This window comes from Taeniopygia guttata, chromosome 15 (assembly GCF_048771995.1).
Source record: "Taeniopygia guttata chromosome 15, bTaeGut7.mat, whole genome shotgun sequence".
NCBI classification, from domain to species: Eukaryota; Metazoa; Chordata; class Aves; order Passeriformes; family Estrildidae; genus Taeniopygia; species Taeniopygia guttata.
Window position 1 is genome coordinate 6,966,462 of NC_133040.1, and position 18,636 is coordinate 6,985,097.

Consider the following 18,636-nt stretch of genomic DNA (forward strand, 5'->3'; position numbering starts at 1 on the left):
AATGGAAATTTGAGGCCCAGTAGTCTAAACATAAAAGTTACCTTGCAGTATTGTTTTTGAATGAGTGCAGGTAGTTTTGCTGGGTTTATTTTCTGCATAGCTTTTGCTTCCCTTCCTGTTTCATTCTTACTTGTTTTAATACCTAATTGTAGGCATACAATATGTAATTAAGAGGCTCTGGTACAGGAAGCTCTCAAAATGCATGTGAAATTTGGAAAACATAGCTCTTTAAGTTCATGCTTAAAGGTACAGTGTGATAAGGGTCTAAGGGAATGACTTTAAGATTATGTAAATGTGTATATAATTTCCAACTAGCTTTAATACCTTCTTGTCCCCTGTAATGTTCAGAGGAGATTTTAATATTGATTCAGTATTCCCAAGTGCAAATTTTGGCTAGAAAATGTCAATATTAATTTAATTACTTAATGTCTCTGTCAATGTTATCATCATAGCCTTGAATGAATTCCTTTTCTTTCTCCACTCTCAAATTTAATATTGAAGTAACTTAATGTTTCCTTCATATCCAACCCTTACTAGAATGATACAGGTGTGCATGCCTACAAGTATACCTGAAAGTCTCTGCAGGATCTGGCACAGATGTAAAAAAGGTACAGCTAAAGGGAACAATTATCTTCTTTCACCATCTCTCACCCGTGGGCATTCCCATATCCTTGTTGATTAAAATACATTTTTCTGAAATGCTGATAGTTTTGATCTAATGACACCCAGTGAAAGATTTGCTGTTTTACTTCCTGTTTTCTCCCAATAACTAATTGGCCTCACCCATAAATTAGTATCATATTTCTAATTTGTCTTGCTTGAATTGTGCAGCAGTTTCTGGGACTGAGCCCCACTCTGTCCTCACTCCTGGGTCAAGAGTCTTTAGCATCTCCTCAGGATTACTTCTTGCTGTTTATAATGGTCACTTCTCAACAGAAAGCATGTTTAAAGCCTCCTATAGAAACCTTTAGTTTCAACACTCGGATTTTTTTCATGGTGGCTTCTTTTCTGCCACCTTCAATTTTCCAAAGCAAATTAAAAAAATTTGGCTACTAAGATTTGAATGTAATACATCAGTGGTGCCATGGAATTGCATCCTGACTTTCTGTTCCCTTGTTTGAGGAAGCTGAAGGCTCTGTGAGTCATTTATTCATTGTGCTGTGGCAGTAGCTGCTCCTGAGTCGCTCACCTGCCAGGATGCTGAAGTTCTTCAAGACATCTCCTTTCCTTTGCCTCTGCTCTGTGTTACCAGAGGTGTAGCTCTGTCTCTGGCTTTGCCTGTTTTAACTGAAGTCAACTGAATATGTGCACATTTTTCTTTCTTCTTTATACTTCTATTTTTTATTTCATTCTGCCAATCTATGTCTTAGCAGAATGTTTCTTCCAAGGAACTGGTTATATCTAGACTTCAGCATTTTTATGTATCTGCATGAGCATTTGACTAACTCTGATAAATGCAAAACCAAACTAAAGCAATTTCATTCCCCAGTGACTTTATACTGTCAATTACTTTGAGATCTGTCAGTTAGCCAACCTTTAATCCATTTAGCATGGGCTTTATGTACACAAGCCAAATTTGTAGTCAGAATATCATGTGGTGTAAATCACGTGCCTTGAAAGTCTTAAGTACTCAATCAATTCTACCAGCCAAACCTGTGATTTCAAATTCTGAAATCAGGTTTGTTTGAATATTGGTATCATAAACCCCTTGAGATGGCCATTAGTTGCATTCCTGTCCTTGACAAGAAACCTATACAAATTTTTCAGTTTCAGTCCAGCCCTGGTTTTGGACAAATGAGGCTCCAGTGGCTGAGGCATGAAGTTAGCAGTCATTTCTTCTGGAACTGTGGAGAATTATATCCAGTGAAATTTACATTTAAAAAGGAACTCATTACAGGCTGAGAATCAGTTACTGCTGGTAAAAACTGCAAACACACTGGAAAATTTGGAGCTGATATATTAAGTGTTGGGTGAGGAAAGTGTTTCAGATAGATCACAGGCTGCTGGCTTCCATCAAGGCTTTGGTGACTCTTGTAATTGTGCTTCTGTGTTCCAAGTGCCTGTCAGAGGTCAGCATCTCTGGGAGCAACAGTGTTTGTACTTGATGTCTTCGTTTATACTTTGATTCACAAGTCTCGTTTCTTCTTGTGTTTTCTTCAGTGGAAAGAGATGTTGTTAATTAATGCTCCCAGATAGGAATGCCCATCACAGTTTAGCTAAATGTAAAATGCACTTCTTAGTAGGAATGCTCGTTACAGTTCAGCTAAACTTAACATTTCTTAAATCTTTGAGCTCCTTGAGTGGAGAAACTGGCCTGGCCTCGTAATCAAAAATTAAGCTGGGGTTACTGCAGATTTAAGCTTGATCTCTTGCTTTAGATTCTCAAGTTCAATGGTTGTTGCAGGAACTTCCTAGACCCAGTATCTCGGGAAGAGGATTTCACTGTTAACATCACACACTGAGGATTTGGGAGGAGAAGTAGAGCTGATTTTATAACTTTTCTGCTTGAAAGATAATATTGAGAAAGTTTCAGAATATTCAAGGTCTTCCCTCTTTGCAAATTTATATTACTTTACTGTGATTTCGAAAGAAGAATCTGTTACAATGTGGGAAGAACGTCATGGAGTTTAAAATTAAGTCTATTTTAGTTTTGCATAAATCCATCCTTACTAATCTTAATCTGCCTTTTCTAATCTTGCTAGCCTTCTGCAAAATTGGAAAAGGTTGGTTTGAAATCAAAATTGTGCAAACTCGAGTCAAAACCCACTTCCTGAAGCCAGCTGGTGTGCAGTCAGCACCCTCTACATGCTTCTGATGGAGCTTCTGATAACTTGAATTATCCATGACTGATGTCTTTATCACAGCCTCCATGCTGTAAGGTGAGGGAGAACCATCTGCTCACAGCAGGATTAATCCAATTGATGGCCCATGAATACAAGCTGCTGCTTCATGGATCTGCCTCTCTGAGTGATAGGAGAGGCCGTTGCTGTCATATCACTGTAGAGACAGGCATGTGGCTCACTGCACTTGAAAAAAGTCCCCCAGGATGGCCAAGCTTTGTTTTCTACATCAGCAGCAGAAAAAACACTTGTTCAGGGTGTTCTCACCTACAGCTTGTACCTCAAGAAAACAAGGCTGGAGCTAAAACCCATAGTATGCTCAGTATTATCTCGAAAATGAACCATGGATTAAATCTTACTTTGCTTAAGGAATATAATAAATATTTATTTTGGGGAAATGGCAATGTCAGCAGAAGACTTAAATGCAAAAAAATAGTTTGAGATTTCTTCTTTTTCCTTTTAGCTCCTTTGAGCTTTTCCTTTAGGTCTTCATTATTAACAATGAAATAGCAAACCTGCTCAAGGGCAGAACTGTGCTCTGAGAATCATAAGTGTGGTTATAAAAACAATTTTTCCCCCCATAGTATACCAGATAGCTTAAATTTTAACCCTGTAAAGCAGGATCCATGAACTGGGCCATATGAATTTTTGCTGATAAGGTTTTGAATTAATCCCATTTTGTACAGACCCGTGGTTGGAGAAGCTTAAGGAAATTCATCACAGTTGCAGATTGTTTTCCAAGTAGTATCCTCATGGACTATGAAGCCTATAATTTTATGATAAATGCATAAAGGTTTTGCTTAACTTCATTTTTGAGCCACTCCATCTCTAATCTCTGTTGCTCAGTTTTTAAGCAGGCTTTGGCAGTCTGGCTGAACTACAGTAGTGCTGACATTGAAATAGCACAGTACCAGGTGGGGGGAGGGATGTTAGAGGAGGTTCACTGTAGACACAGCTTGGATTTTTCCTCCCCTTTGATACAGCTGAAACTCTTACTTCCTGCACAGACAAGCAGTCAGCATGATTTTTGAATATTTGGGTAGAGGATAATATACAGCAAAGTTATTCCACTGTAATCCCTAAGGATGAGATAACAAATAACATCCCTGCTGTACAGGCAGCTAGAATTATTCAGAAGGTGCAAAGGGGCTTTAATGTTGTGAGGAGCTGCCTGTAAAGGGTGCTTTTGAGCAGGCACATCTGTAAGTTTGCAAGTGAAATCAGAGGCAGGCACAGCCGGGGCTGCTGCGTTGTTTGCTGTGCTGAGGAGCTGAGGAAGCATCTGCAGCTGCTGGCAGGTGAGCCCAGAGTGCAGGTGGGGCTTCGAGGCCGCTCTGCAGAACAGGCCTTTGCTCGCACTGATAGAGGCATTGTTACCACTGCTCCTTCCAGAACAATCACTGCTGAGATTGCAGCATTAAGTAAATATTTTCCTTTATATTAGTGTTCTTATCTTTAGTCTGCCTGGGTAAGGGGGAATAACAATAGTTTTGGGAAGAGCTGTAGTGGGGAACTGGCTCTTGGGTATTCACTCAGGGCTGTTCTGCTCCGTGGGGCTGTGACGGGGCTGAAACAGGAGCAGCAGGGGGATATTTGGGCCAGGATTTAAGCTGCCACTGCCAAAATATGGGCCAAAGCAAGAATGGCTTTGATAATCAACATTTCTCTTTTAGACATAGTTCCCTCTTGCTTACTGTAGCAGCAGATACTAAAGTTTGAATTTCTGCAGGTTGAACTATTTTGAGATACCTGCAAAGGGGAAGGGTTGTGTGAAGAGATACTGATATGCTGTTCTTGTTTGTGAGTACACCTGAAGAGAGAGTTATCCAAACATTTTTTCTTATCTGTGGTCTGGGACATTAATTTGCCTTACATATCTGTCTCTGAGGCAGATGACAAGCTTTTACTAAAAAAACCTTAAAAATCTCCCAAATCTTAAAACTCTCTGATTGTAGCATCAATCCAAGGCAGTGTTTGTTAAAAACGATTGTTAATTGTACAGGAGTGTGTTGGCCTATTCCTTTCTTCCTAGTCTGGGTTTTACAGCCTCTGGTGTGCTGTTGAGCTGTGGCAGCGTGGGAAGCGAGCAGGGTGTTGGCAGGCAGGAGCTCCGCTCCATTCCCCATCCATTCAGAATCAGATGGCCTAAACCCACCCCAGGTTTATTCATCTTTCTACAGGCTTGTTCATATTTCTACAGGTTTCTGTCCAATTCCTTACTTCTTACTGTCATCTAAGTCATTGTAGTTACAGTATGTAGGCTTACATGACAAATAGCAATGAAGTTATGCACAAGTGGGTGCTGTTAATTTCTGTTATAGTCATTGAAAGGCTTTGAAGAAATTAAAAGACTTGGGGTTGTTTGGTTTGTGGTTTTTTTTCCTTAAGAAGGTATAAATGAAAAGTGCACCTTCTAAACAGAGAGATGATGAGGAGGTAATTTGATCTATAAATATAAATGGAATTTTGTCTACTGGCTTCAGGCCAAAAAGCAATAGGTTTAAAAATATTTTAAATTAAAACCCCCAGCTTTAACTTGAAACTAGCTTTTCCTCTGAACAGAAGGAAATGAATGACCACATTCACAGTGAATGACCAGAGAGGCTCTTGATGAGAATTGCTGTTTAACTGAGGAGCTCTGTGAGGCATGCAGATCTGGAAGTCGCAGCATGCTATTCAGCCCTTGTTGCCAAAGTTCTGCAGGCCAAATTATTCCCAGTATGACACCTAAAAACTTAATCTGTGTTGATGTGTATTTCCTCTTACAGGGCTCTTTTGCAACTATGAGTTCAGCTGTGCTGGGTCCACCTAGCCCTATATCCTGTCTGTGACTGTAGCCGGTAGCAGTTGCCTGAAAAGGAGTGTTGGAACAAGCCAGATGAGATGCTTGGCCAAAAAACTGTCCCTGATTCCCACAACTGCAGTCCAGAGTGCTCTTAAATCAGCAGTGGTGCCTGCTTTGCACAGTGTCAGGCAAGGAGCACAGAGTGTGTTGCAGAGAGTGCCCTGGCAGCAGAGCTTGTGCCAGGGCTGGGGCTGCCAGCTTTTGGCTTCTTGTATGGAGGAGCCAGGAGATCCAGCTCCAGCTGTCTCCCTGGAGAAGGTTGGGAGGGACAGAGTGCTCAGGTGAGCGTGTGGCTCCTTCATCACCAGCAGGTCCTGGGCAGCAGTCCCACACCACAGCTACTCAGAGGAGGCCTGGGAAGGGAATTTGCTTTCCTGAGCCCAAGCAATATTATGTTTTGGGCATAACTGAAGAATAATGGGTTCTTAGTCTAAATAATTGTAATAAGAAAGCTAAGAAAGTTAAGAACACCTTCTGTAGTCAAAGACTATTCAGCTCAAGTGAAGAGTTGAAATATGCAGAGGAAAAGCCTCCTCAAATAAAGTAAAGGGCAGCAGATGTTATTAGGATCTGTTTTACTATCACAGAAGTGTTGTTCCCATCTCTCCGTTGTATTTCTAGGCAGTTGCTTTTCTTCCTGGGAAGGCTATGAGGGTCATATGAACTGTGCTTCCTGCTAACAGCCCCAAACTGTTGAAAACTTAAGAGAGCTTTTCAGTTTACCAGACTTGTGGTGAAAGCCTCTGATCTGTGTTACACAATCGAGCCTCAGTTCGTGCCTGTCGGAGGCCGGTAGCTGGTAACATGTGGGCAGCTCCAGTCTGCCTCTGAAAGGTTTTGTTCAGTGTTTTGCCTCTGCCCGGCCCCATCAGGCCCTTGTACTTTTCAAAATGTTAAGTACTCAGCTTTGCTCCAGTACATTATCTCACAAATCTTCTATTGTTTGACCCTTTTCTGAAGAGCACATTATGTGTGGTGGCATGAACCATGGCCAAGCTGTGTCTGCAGTGCATGCAAAGGTGCTCCGGGCTGGAGCTGGTACCACCCACCATTGGGTGGTTTGGGGGTGCTTTGAACTTGTTCTTCTTGGCCTAAACTTGTCAATGGAAGCATAAAGTACTGCGGCTTTGTTCAGTGGGGACAAGCAGTGACAGGTACATAATGTTCCTATTCTTGGAGTTGTCAGATGGAAGGGAGCTAATATGATAACTGATAATATTTTGTCTTCTGTGATCTTGAGATATAGCTGTGCTTACACTTTTGATTTCCACTGGAGAGGGTTGGAGGAAAGTAAAACAATCTCTGATAAGGCTCAAATCCAGTCTAGCCAAGCTGCAGAGTTTTTATCAAAGGCAGGAAACAGATGGACAGGCATAGCTGCAGGAGGAGCTGCAACTTCTCTGGAAAAACTACCCAGGCATGTGCTGCAAGCAGGGACCCCAGGACAGCACTGCTGTTCTGCACAGGGCCTCAGCTCTGTGCCAGTGGATGGATGGTCCCACAGCCCCTGCAGCTCAGGGAGATGCCATTTTGGGGTGGAACCTGCCTGGCTTTTCTCCCTGCTGTACGCTTGCCTGTTTCCAGGATTTTCTTGCTGTAGTAGAAGAAGAAAAGTGCATCAAAAACTTATTTATGTTTCCAGGTCTTACATCTCTGGAGTGTGCTGGAGGCCCTGTCTTAAGGAGCTCAGCCGTACCTCCTTTGCAGCAGCACCTCATTGCCCTGTGTCCCTGCTGAATTCTCCATTTTGGAGTGCACAGTTGTGTGATAAAGAGTTCTTGTACCTTGGTGGGCTCACAGAGGCAACCAGAGAAACCTCTGGAGTACGCTGGGGTGTTGTTTCTTATGTTCTTTGTGAGACAGAAAAGAAAAGATGGTCCAGCACCGTGTCCCTGGTGTGTGCCCAGCCACTCACCCAGAGCCAGTCTGACAGACAGTCATTGCTCCCGTGAAAAATGACTCTGTGCATGTTCTGTATTTGGCACCTTCAGGCTTTGACTCCTCCTATTTACTTGAAAGGTGCAAATAATTAGATCTCTTCCAGAACAGATCTGTGTTATTGTTATTTAGAAGGTGTATTTTCTTAAGCAGTTTAGGTTTTTTCTTCTTTTGTGTAGTTCTTGCGAAAATCAAAGGTTTTTCCAAGCAAGAAGCCTATGTAACCACAACTGTGTAGTGGGGAGAACTTTTCTTAGCTTGCTTTCCCTTTTCTAAAGACAAAAGAGCCTTATTGAAATGTGCTTCCTTTCTGACTGCTAATGGCTTTTCCTTCCTTCCTACTTGAAATGATCTTAACATTCTCCCATCCTGTTGGGTATAAATTTCAGCCTGGACTGCTTTCCCTGTTGAGGTGTGTTGAGTCACTGACCTTGAATGGGAACCTGTGATGAGGTAGGGAGAAGAGAGGGCTTGGGAAGAAAGAGTTTTTCCAGCAGTTTTGTGGTACATGGGATGAATTTTTTGAAAAACAAGGGTAAAGTGCTATTCATTTTAGCTTGGGGCTGCTCATAAACATTTTTCCTCGTTTTATTTCTGGATGCTTTCTAATGATGGATCTGGATAAATTCCAGGACATAATACACAAAATATATAAAGGAAGACCTGGTTCCTGCTCAATAACAATGTTCCATTTTAAGCTGTCTCAGGTTAAAGGAGAAAAAAATATGATGCCATATCACTCAAATCCATTTGTCTCCTGGAGGAATGATGCTGAAATCTTGTTTCAAAGGCTCTGTGTGGGAATTATGTCCTGAAGCCTGGCTATTCGCCAAGGCTTAATTAAGCTTATTCATAGAAACACTGAACTTTATGAACTGGACAGCAGACCTCTAAATTTGGCTCTAAGTGCAGAGAGGGTATTGTTTCTGCATACTCAGATTAGCAACACTGAGCACAGACATACACTTTGGAATAATTAGTAAAATGGACAGGAATTAAAGCAAGCTTTGCTCTGAAAACAGACTAGATAAGCTAAGCAAGTCATCTTCCTATCTGCATTTTTCTCCTTTAAGTGAGGTTGTATTTTGTATGGTGTTGGGTTGTGTCATGTGGGATGTATCTTCTCTCTCTGTCTTCAATCCAGAAACTCATTCTGGTCTAAAGTACACAGTGGCAGGTTTGAGACAAAATCTGCATCTCTTCCCATAATCTTCTTGCTCTGCAAGATGAAGAAAAGGCTGAGCAAGGCATTAAACCAGCAAGAGCAAGAGTAAGGTTAGGTTAGTGCCTCACTTACACTTTTGACCATCTCAGAGAAATCTGAACCCAAATATTCTTGTTACTACTATTATCTATGCTTTGGAGGTTTCTTTTCCCTTTTTCCCTCCCCCAAGCAATATGGCTGAGAAATTAACTTCTAAAATCAAGACTCAAATTATTATTATAATTATTGTAATGTATCTGAGCTTGTGTGAAAGCAAATTATTGTTCAGTTGGCTTAAGCAAAAAAAAAAGATGTTTTTTTATTTGGTAGAAAAGGAGGTAAGGCTTCAAAACCAGTTGAAACCAATGTGTACTGCTGCCTTCATGGATTTGTTTAGTTTGCAGTCCTCCATCTGGAGAGCCAGCAGTGCAAGAGGGTCACAAAAGTGGTTTAGAGGGCTTTTTTGTTGGTGTTTGAGGGGTATTTTTTTTATTGTTCTGCTTTAATTGCACATCACTTTATAAAAGATAAGATTCTTCAGTAATACTTTTTAGAAAGCTTGCATATAGGTGAAACTGAAGAGTTTGCTTGAGGTTTTTTAAGAACTCTACCTTGGAGGAATACTTCCTTATTTTTGGTATTACTTAGGACTTACGTGTCAGGAGATTTTTTTATACAACTTTTCTCATAGCATCTTAAATAAGTGTGCAAAAAAGCTGAACAAAGCAAAGTATCATATGGACAGAGCGAGTTGTATGCTTTGGTGTTGTCACAGTTTTGTCAGTGTTGGGGTAAATTGCAAAATGTCTTCTGTTCAGAATTTTGTCCACCCAGAATTCCACTGCAGATTAGTTTTGAAACTTGCTGTTCAAAGGAATTTAAGAAAAAATATCCTATGTAAAATTTTAAAAAATTTGGTAGTGTTAACAGATGGAAATGTTGATTGACTTTATTTTTTTAATGTAAGTCATAACATTTAGACATGTAAAAATATAAGTGCTTTTTAAAATGTAAAATAGCTCCATGAGACTGCCTCACTCTCTGTGCATGACATCTCAAGGCTGCTTAAGTACTGTTCTCTTTATTAGTGAGATGAAACAAGGATTTGAGAATGAAAGACAGTCGTGGTCTGGAGAAGCAATTGTTATCAGTGAAATTTGTTTCTTGGAAAATGAGGCTCTTAGAGCTGGAAACTTTGGCTTTGACATAATGGAGCCCATAGATGTGCACGTCCTGTTCTGACAACCAGGAGTCACTATGGATTTCAGTGAGCTATTTCAACTTCCATCCTGCTTGAAACTGTGCACCTTCCTCCTGTCTGTGCTTGAATAGTGAGGAAAGAACCACAGGCTAGAAAGCAGCTTAATTAATCCAGGTTAAAGAGGCTGCAGTTTGCGATAGATGAGGTCTCCTTACTATGGCAATTGCCTACCCAATGTGTAGAGTGTGAGTAAAGTGTCATTACAGCATTGCCAAGTCTTGCGGCTGCTGACCTGATATTGGAAGATTTTAATCTATCATAGAACAAATATCATCATCATCTTTCATATCTCTGAAAGCAGCACTGTGCTCTGTATCTTTTATGTTTGATCCTTGCAGGCACTTGGTTGTGTATCTTATGCCCAGTATCCTGCTTTTGAATTTGCAGTGCAGTATCATAACACTCCATCTTTCAGTGAAAGAGCCAGCTGAAGGATGAAGTCTAGGAAAAAGTGTAACCTTGGGGTTACACTCTCTGAACTGCTTTAGAGAGCAACACAGCTGAATTCTAATTTAGAGAAGAAAGCTTTCCATGCTACATTTGCACTGTAAACATTTAGGGAGGTTTGTAAGAGTTGAAGTGTCCTTTAGGCTGATTGTTCTGTTTTTATGAAAATTTTGCTTGTGAGAGCCCTTGAATACACACTAGGGAGGAAAGAGGTGAATAGAAGTAGACTACAGAATTCTGAATCTATATATCATCATATATCAGGAGACTAAACTTTGTAATTAAATATTGAACAACTCTACCAAGCCTTTTCACAGCTTGGATTTGAAGTTCAATAGTGTGGTGCTAGCCCATCTTGAATCATATGTCCATCAAAAAATTCAAGGTCAAGAAGGCTCAGATCTACCAATAGCTCCTTTTTGGTTGGGAATGCTTGTAAGAAGCATTCTCTTGTTTTTAAAGTCTGACATTGGAGATTGGAAGTGGAGTGGGTAGAGGGATGGAGGTCCTTACAAAAAAAGGACATGATGGTGTTTGGCTGCCAAAGTCCTGGATGGCTGCTGGCTGAGCAGTGTCTGAGTGGAGATCAGTGCAGAGGTATTCCTGTTCTGTATCTTTTTACTGAGCACAGTTCTGTGGGCAGAAGTAATTTCAGCAAATCTAGCAAGATTTGGGTTCTTTCTCTGCCTTTTGGCTTAAGGCTGTAGTTATCTGTAAACTGAAAACACCGTTGTAAAAATCCAAAATCACAACCCTCTGTAACTGGTCACCAGCCTGCCCATAAGGAAGTGGCCGTGTGTGAGAGGGACAGGCCTCACCTGGGCAGGGAGCAGGGAAGTCTCATCGACTGCTTGGTTTATGGCAGCATCCTGAGATGTCAGGCTCATTAGGGACATGCTGCTAATTAGGTCAGGCAAGGGCTGCCAGGCTGCATTGTGTGGGGTTAAGCAGCGTGAATAGAGCCCCTAAGCAAAGCTGCTGGAATCTGCTTTTGTGTTCCCTTTGGATGCCTGTCCTCTGCTGTTGGCTTTTTTTCCAGTTCCAAGTGGCCACGTGGAGTTTTGGCACGGTGAGTGCTGTCCATAGATGAGTTACAGATTGCAGAAGTGATCCAACTTGTGCTGAGAAGAGTTACCCAGCTTCTCTTCTCAGCTGCTTTTGCATACATACACTTAGAATGTCAGTTCACTACTTTGTGGGACTTAATTAGAAATGGATTAAGCCCTTTCTCTTTAGAACCCAGTTTGAACTGCTATAGGTGTTTTCCTTATCATCCCTGCTCACATGTGCTAGGCACTGCCTGTATAGGAATTAAAGTTTGCATTTGTTTTCTGCTGTCAAAAGATAACCTTCCTCCCCTTTCCCACATGCCATGGAGTCCTGCAGGTGGGTTTGCAGGTCTGACAGTTGTGCCTTCCACATGCACTCCAGTCCCTGAAATAGCTGGGAGTTGTGGACTGACCCTTTGGACACAGGTGGTGGGGAAAACCTGCCCCATGCAGCCTGTCTGGGTGGGTGTGCTGGCTCGGTGTGTGCCTGGCTGCAGCAATTCCTCATGGGATTATTGTGAAAGGTTGAGCAAGGAGAAGAGATTGTTTTCATCTCATAAAGGGAACAACCAGATTGTCTCACTGCTGCCTTTCCCCAGCATGCGTCAGAATACTGTTAATTTAGGAGTTGCAACCCAGTGGAGGATTTTCTGATTCTCTACCATGTGTTTGCCTTTGTGACTCCAGTTTCTCTCTCATCCTTTGGGGATGTTTTCCCCTGGCATATTCATCCTTACCAGAACTTACTTTTGTTTCTGCCAGAGAAAAACTGAGATTAATAGGTTTTGGTAGCCATTTTCTATATATTCATCTGATCGATCTGATTATGTTAAAGCTGAGTTGAATACTCTATTAAGAGTTTCAAATGCTCTCAGAACTGAAGCAGGAAGAGGTTTCCCAGGAGACTGACTGTGTGTGCCTGTGTGGAACAGACTTGGTGGGGAATTGGCCTGCACAGTTCCCTGGCAGAGCAGCACAGCTCCAGCACTTCTGTCACCAGATGCCTGGGCTGATCCTGGGCTGGGAATAGACACCTGCTGGGTCAGGCTTTTTATCACACTGGGGGCTCCCCTGCCCTCCAGAAACAAGGGGAATTCATGCCTCTGCCTGTTCATGTACAGGGATGTTGATGTAATGCAGTGCCTCATTTTGGGAAGCAGTGTTTTTCCAAGGGTGGAAAAATGCTGGCTCTGTGGGAGGGAATACTTCTTGCAAACAAGCACTGAATTTCCTCATTTTACTTTACTAGAGATTTCTATTAGAAAATAAGGCTGGAGGGGGGAAGTTTGGAATGATTCTGGGAAGCTTTTGACTCTGAAAGGGGAGAATGATTCATATTATTACTGTTATTTATTAAGGAGAACAGACCATGAACCTGATATTTACTTATCTTTGGAAACTTAAAGCACTTATGCAGTGACCCCAAAAGAGTTTGTGGGCTTGAACCAAGGTCTTTCAACATAAAAGCTAAATTCCAGCTGTGGGAGCTGGCCCACAACATTTTAAGAAGATTTATTCATTTTACCTTTGTACTTGATAAGTATTTTAATAGCCTCAGTGCATCCCTTCTCTATTTGTGAAATGGGGTAGTAAATAAGTCTTGAAACTTGACCCTTTCTGTGCTGTGACAATGGTAGGTTTATCTCTGGTTATTGCTGGAGCCTTGATGTCAGAGGTCATTCATTTGAGAGTCAGTCTAGTTTTGATGGGGAGAATTGATTACTGAGAAAAGCAATTTGTTTAGTAACAACTTTTTTGTCTTTTTAAGTTGGAAATAAACATTTACTTCTCTAAAAGTAACTTTGCTGTTAATAATCAAAACCTAAGATAATCAAAGGTATATGTTAGAAAGAAGGTTTTAAGCTCCATCTTAATACTGAGAACTGTGAGGTAATTTCTATGTGTGTTTGTAGTCTGGTACTATGAAAAAAAGATAAATGCAACCTAAACAATGTTTTAATTATGTTTGGCAAGAGGATTTAACTAAGGAAAAATCAAAACTTGATACAGTCTGTATAACTTCATTCTTGTACTTCAGAAGGGAGTATAACTTAATGTTTTAGCTAATTCCTTAGGTCAGTTCTTTAAGGAATCAATCGGACAAGGTTCTGTCCATTTTATGAGAATGGAAAGGCACTTGACTGTGGCCACACAGTTTTATCTTCTCCACTTGTAGTATCATACTCTACCCCCGTAATACTTGTGCTGTCAGTGGCTGAGAGTCAGAGAAGCTAAGAGAAAGTTTTAATTTGTAGGTTTTAACTTTTAGAGTTAGAGACTGGAACAAATATCTCTGTTACCCTCCTAAAAAATCCTGTTAGCAAAGCAGTCCATCATATCTAAGTTACTGACTTGAATATTGCTTGTATTGTCTGTTAAAGTATAGCAGCTTAATCTCAGCAGAGATTGAGAAGGCATACAAAGACTCTGCTAGCAAGAAAAATGGATAGAAAGGACAAATTGTCACAGCAAGTATAGAAACTTGAATTTGGACTGTATTTTACTGCACTGGGGAAGGCAGAAGTCCTCAACTTCCACAACTGTGAATCAAACACTTCTGACCAACTCAGCATCCATCCCAGAAGGATTTCCTTACAGGCTCATGAAAACTGACTTATGTCAATTGGAATAAACACGCTGTGCAAAATTAAGGGGTCTCCAAGGCTTTGGATAATCAACAGAAATCTTAATTATGTTCAACCCCAGATAAGATATTTTCAGTAATTATAGACATTTAGTTGACATGTAAGCAGTCCTGCGAGATCACCAAAAAAGATTTCTTGGATCATATCTATTAGTGGAGTTGAAAGTTTTCTTTGCTTAAAGGTCCAAAGTAATGCCAGCCACATGACCCTGGAAGATATGTGATAAGGCATTGAAAATCCATCAGTGTTTTCTTCATAAGGCTGCAAAATAAACACATTGAACTCTCCTGTAGATAGTTTATGCCTGAAATCATCTTGTCCTGTGTTCTGTCAGAGAATCTGAGTAACTGTTGTGGTAGAAATAAGATCTTCCGTCAGGATTGCAAATACCTTCCAAAACTGAGCTCAAACACTGAGCCATGCACTCAAGTACTGGAGTCTATGGGTACCAGTACAGGGAGGGGCTGTATAAGAACAAACATATGTCAAATATATTGTAGTGTTTTCCTCCTACTGGGCTTGGACTTCGTAGCTCACTTAGGTTGCCAGTATTGAACATGTTACATTGTTTGTGGCTTTTGTGTCAGATTTCTTAATGCAGTGCCTGATGTACAAATACTGCAGCAAAATACAGGGATCTATAGTTGCCCTACCACATGGCCTTGATTTGACCTCTGGAGCTCTCCTTGGCTACCCTCATCTCTCTCCCCAAATTAGCAATCTCTGCATAAAGAAAATGAACATCAAGATCATTCCCAGCAAGACATATCCTCATTATGAGACCAAAAGCTGCATTTCATGGAAACATTCTGTGAGTCACCATGCTGAAATCCACAGTACATCCCAAGATCATTATTAAGTAGTGTGGCTAAGAACTGTTTTCCTAGGAGTGATTTTGCTGCTTGGGCAAATCTCTCACAGGTGCAGCCTATTAGGAAGTCCAGACTGCTTCCTATAAACAAGCAAGCAAAAACAATCCAAAGGACAGCAATGATCTCTTGCCTTGCCAGCAGGGAAAGTCCAAGAGAAGACTTGTGCTTCAGTAGAAGTAGAATCTGGTGGGGTGGGGGGAAATCCATAGTCTATAATGGTATTTTTGGAAGGAACCATTTATTCTGTACAAAATTGTCCAGTCAAAAGAGCTGATAAGTTTAAGGAACAAGCAGAAATACCAAGGAAAAGCTCAGGCAACCCAGCCTGGTTATTGAATTGTATACAGCTCTCTCTTTGTATGGTGCAGGTGGGCCTGAGAAGAGATTTAAGTCATCTGCTATGCAACATGCATACTTTGCCATAGCCAATTTCATCTGCAGCAGCCAACACTGATTGTTCAAATGGGGTATCTCCAGCATTTTCAATCTGAGAATGCAGCCCCTTTTTTTCTTTCTTTTTTTTCTTTTTTTCCTTTCTTTTTTTTTTTTTTAATTGAAGATGACCAAAAGAGCCCAAATTACAGGGACCTTCCTCATCTGAGAGGCACAGAGTTTGGTTTGGTAAGTAGATATTTTTGAAAATTCCCTTAAGAATACCCCCAGCTTCAGCCTGGTGATGCAACACTGATATGTTCCTCTTTTCTCCTAGGAATAAGAATTTGAGTACCAGCAAGAAGGTAAGCTGTGTAGTGAGTTATTACAAATTTCACATCCATTCCAAAAAGATTCTTCCTAGAAATCCTTTGACTGTAAAATTCAAATACTGTTTGAAGTCAGTTAGAAAATTTTCTGGTCCTTTTTTTCTACCAAGTTCATGTAGAATGTGATAATTTATTCTTTTCTTTCCTTGGCTGAGGGGAATTCATTGTGTATTTTTGCTTCACCCCACTAGTTTGAGTGATTCATCTTGCCTTCCAAAGTGATTACATGTCCATCAATCCAACCACAAACCCCGTTTTGAAAACTGCTTGCTGCTGTTATATGTACTGAATAAATCCCAGCTAGACTACCTCTAATATATGTTTCTGTGACACAATAAAATGATTGCAGGGATTATAGCTCTCTGTAGCAGCAACTGAGAGCTATTTCAGCATTAAGCAAATAAACTGAACAACCTTCCCATTCCCCGCCCCACTCAGTAAAAGCACTGCAAAGTGTGTATAACTTGTATTTGATCTTTTTCTGCAGCATCCAGAAGAGTCTGTGGAAGCAGCTACCTGGAGCAGCCCTCTTGCTGTTTTCCACCTGCAGCTTCATGAGCTTTGTCTCCAAATAGCTGTGTTGGGGCTTTCTCCTGGCCCTGCGTACTCTGCATGTTGTTAAATATTTTCCCATCTGGTTTTGGCTCCACAAAGGATTTCTCCTGAACCCTGAAAGCAGTGAATTCTTTTGAATGAAAATGACCTGACTGAAGCAGAATGCAATTTGAAGAGTCTTCCACATGTTAGTGCTATATCCTGGAAGCCTCCCTTCAGGATTAGTGGTTCCTCAGATGCTTTAATGGCCAGGGCTGGCAGCGCTCTCGCAGGCAGAGCATCTCTCAGGTGGCCTCCTTGGCTCTGGTTTTGCTTCAGGTTATTTTCACTTCTCTTTCCTCAGAGCTGTCTTTCCTCATCAGCTCCTTTTCTTCCTCTTTTACTCGTGGGTGTTGCTCTTCAAGAGCAAATTTTCATAAACTTACATCATGGTTGCTTTGGCTTCACCTTCTGCTCATTGTATTTTAGCATAACATTTCACTTGTTATGGTTTATTTTTAATCAAACCATATCACATTACTTTTTGGGGCCACAGAAGTGTGTTTGACATGTTTAAGTTGCCACTGTGAGGTTCTTCTCCAAACAGAATTCAAACCATTATGTTACAATCTGTACCAGAGCCTTTCTAGCAGCTGTGTTTATACAGCTTCTAGTAAAATGGGTCCCTGATTAGGATTTTTGAATAGCTCATTCACTGAAAAAAATGGTGTTTTGAACCAGCTAAAGCTATTTTAAAAATTGGGATAATATATGATTAAAAGTTTTGGTTTGAAGAAATCAGTGGCAACACCCTGCCAAATTTCAGGCACCAAACATTATCACTATTAGTATCGTAAAGATTAAGTTCCTGGATTTTAACTGGGCAATAAGTGGTTTTCTTTAGCTTGTTAAAAAAATTACCTGAAAAAGATATTTGTCACAAATTGAAAATTTTATGTTTAGTCACCCCAAAATTGTTGAAGTTTGATACATTAGATGAATCTGAGAAACAGGTTCTTTTTTTTTTTTTTAATTGTCAAGCAACATTGATTTGAGGGCAACTTGATGTAAAATAGAAGCTGAACACGAGGCAGTTCTGGGGTTGCTCCACAGTTATCAAGACAAGCTGTATGACAAACCAAACCCCATCCTCAGCTGAGTGGCACTGACACACAGCACAGACTCTGGGTGCTGGGCAGGTGGATTTTCAGGAGCCTGTCTGCTCCTTCCCTGCCAGGCAGCCTTCTCAGGAGGATGGAGAAGCAAGAGCTGCTGTGGCAGCAGCAGTTTTCTGCAGGGAACCCTGCAGGCTCTTCCTCCCACTGGTGAGGCTGGGGGGAAAAGGTTCCTCATCTTTGCTATTCCCCATGGTGGAGGTGGCAGCTGCATTCCCAGAATTCTGCAGGTTTGGTTACTTCTGTTCATGCTGCAGACACTGGCACTGTACAAAACCAGTAAGTGCACATTAAGGAAGAGAAACACAAGTGCTGCTTCTGCTCCATTAAACTGGAATTTAGGATTAAAGGACCAAAATCTACTTCAACTGACAAACTCCATATTTAAATGTTTTTTAAATTGTAAACTAAGAGCAAAGATTTATAAGTTTGTGTCATGATCCATAAATCTAGATCTTGTCCTTTGCCTCTAGACAAATGGCTTGTAGAGGAATTTGTAGTGGTTTGGATAAGTCTAGGTTTCAGCATTCAGCCCTCTTAAGTCAGACATATATGAAACATCTGTGATTGTTTGAGGAATTTGGCAGACAATCGTGTACTTAAATCACATTTTCCCCTTTGAAAGTTGGAAATGTCCATGTATAAATTAGACACACAAGCCACATAACTCTGCACTTGTGAATATGACAAGGTATCAATCTGCTGTTACCTTGCAAATCCTGCTGCAAGATAAGAGCAAGCTGATAGCTTGCTGTAGTGAAAGAGACCAGCTTAAAGTTCTTTAAAATCGTGTACCTTTTTTGTGCCCCAGAATAAAATCTAAGAGCTTTAAGGGGAGTTGTTGCTAAATAGCAGGCTACTTTAGTGTTCAGAATTTGCCAGTTAGCCAAAAGACTAAGACTGAAATCGAAAGGTTCTTTGAGTAAAATCATACAAACCCTCCTTTCCAGGCAGAATTCTGAGTTACGTGCATAGTTGTCACATGTTGGGACCCTGAGTACATTCACCATGCAGTTGTGCAGAGTCTGTCTAGAATCATCTCATCCTGTAATGAGATCATGTGAA

At 40.9% G+C, this 18,636-nt stretch overlaps 1 protein-coding gene across 2 annotated transcripts in view; it reads left to right on the forward strand.

Moving 5' to 3' along the window:
* The window catches only part of ZDHHC8 (zDHHC palmitoyltransferase 8), a 109,742-nt gene that overhangs the window by 42,210 nt on the left and 48,896 nt on the right, over positions 1 to 18,636 (forward strand). The window contains exon 1 of one of the 2 annotated variants that reach the window (XM_072936350.1): positions 16,582 to 16,604. The exons of the other annotated variant lie outside the window; for it this stretch is intronic. Within the exon in view, the coding sequence (XP_072792451.1) occupies positions 16,603 to 16,604 (2 nt within the window). The 5' untranslated portion in view covers positions 16,582 to 16,602. Of the gene's footprint in view, positions 1 to 16,581; positions 16,605 to 18,636 lie in introns of those variants that run through there. 2 annotated transcript variants of the gene reach the window in all.